The sequence below is a fragment of the Monopterus albus genome, unplaced genomic scaffold (assembly GCF_001952655.1).
Source record: "Monopterus albus unplaced genomic scaffold, M_albus_1.0 scaffold198.1, whole genome shotgun sequence".
NCBI classification, from domain to species: Eukaryota; Metazoa; Chordata; class Actinopteri; order Synbranchiformes; family Synbranchidae; genus Monopterus; species Monopterus albus.
This window is the reverse complement of record NW_018128078.1, coordinates 711,422-712,536: the sequence shown is the minus strand read 5'-3', so window position 1 is coordinate 712,536 and position 1,115 is coordinate 711,422. Positions and strand designations below refer to the sequence as shown.

The following is a 1,115-nucleotide window of genomic DNA, read 5'->3' as shown; positions in this document are numbered from 1 at the left end:
TCTGCATTTGCTGCTTTAAAGTGCCTTAGATTTTGTGTTACTTATTTATCTACTTTCTATTTCATTTGTTTTGTGTGGCATTCATGTGGATGGCAAAGTAAGAATTTCATTGTACAGGAAAACACGTTTCCTAACTGTGCATATGACGGTAAACACTTTGACTTGAAACACACTGTAGATATGAGCTTTGATGGAGCTAACCCCCCACCCCCCTTCCAGTGCTTCTCCTTTTGGTTTTAAAATTCAACTTCCGCTAACTGAACCAAGCTGACCACAGGATGGATCAGTGACTAACATGTAAATCAATTTTTGGAAGGTGGATGGTTTTTCTTTTCATGGAGCTAGGCGAAATGTTCCCTCGTGCTTCCAGTATTTATGCTAAGCTGGGGCTAAACACATCCTGGACCTACCTCACAGCCTTGTCCTCGTACCTGTACAGGGTCTCCAGCTCTGGCTCTTCACTGTAGTGGTGAGCAGCACCCAGGTGAGCAGCTGGCAGCACCACGCCAACATCACGCCTGCGTACCAACAACAGTGTGGGTTTGATTCCTCCTCAGTGACCTGCTTCTTGACCTGAATCACCCACCATCGTTTTCAGTTGGACTGGTAACTAACAGATGGCTTGAAGAAGATCATCAGGCCAAAATCTGATATGTTTCTATTGAAACATCTGTTTTGAAAAAAAGAATATTAATGAGAACATTCCAATTTTTATGCTGGGTTTGTTTTATTGATAACATGAGACCAAGTTGTTTTTAGTTTTCATTGTTTGTGTGTGGACATGAGGAAGTCTACTTAACACTAAAAATAAATACTAAAAAATAAGCTTCATAGTTTCATTCTGCACAAATTAGGATTTGTCAAACACCAACATGCAAAAGCTTTCCTGTTTTCTGTTCTTCCTGACTCACACCTTTCAAACTACAGCCAATTTTTAATGAGAATACATCAAAAATTTGTTTTTCTTATTAGTCTCTGGACCAGCCTAGAAATATGTCTGACAGGACTTTTTTTTCTGCAGTGTACAAAATGAAACCAGACTACATATGAACATAAACATAATTCATTACAATCACCTTTAAGGTTTCCAGTTCACATCCACAGGTTCAGTTTCA

General features: G+C 39.3%; 1 protein-coding gene across 1 annotated transcript in view; it reads right to left on the bottom strand.

Moving 5' to 3' along the window:
- Window positions 1–1,115, bottom strand: part of LOC109970423 (thrombospondin-type laminin G domain and EAR repeat-containing protein) — a 24,973-nt gene extending 23,858 nt beyond the window's left edge. Inside the window, exons 1-2 of the mRNA XM_020617969.1 lie at window positions 1,077–1,115; window positions 432–670 (exon numbers count right to left, since the gene is read on the bottom strand). Coding sequence (XP_020473625.1) covers window positions 432–513 — 82 coding nt within the window. The 5' untranslated portion in view covers window positions 514–670; window positions 1,077–1,115. The remainder of the gene's footprint in view (window positions 1–431; window positions 671–1,076) is intronic.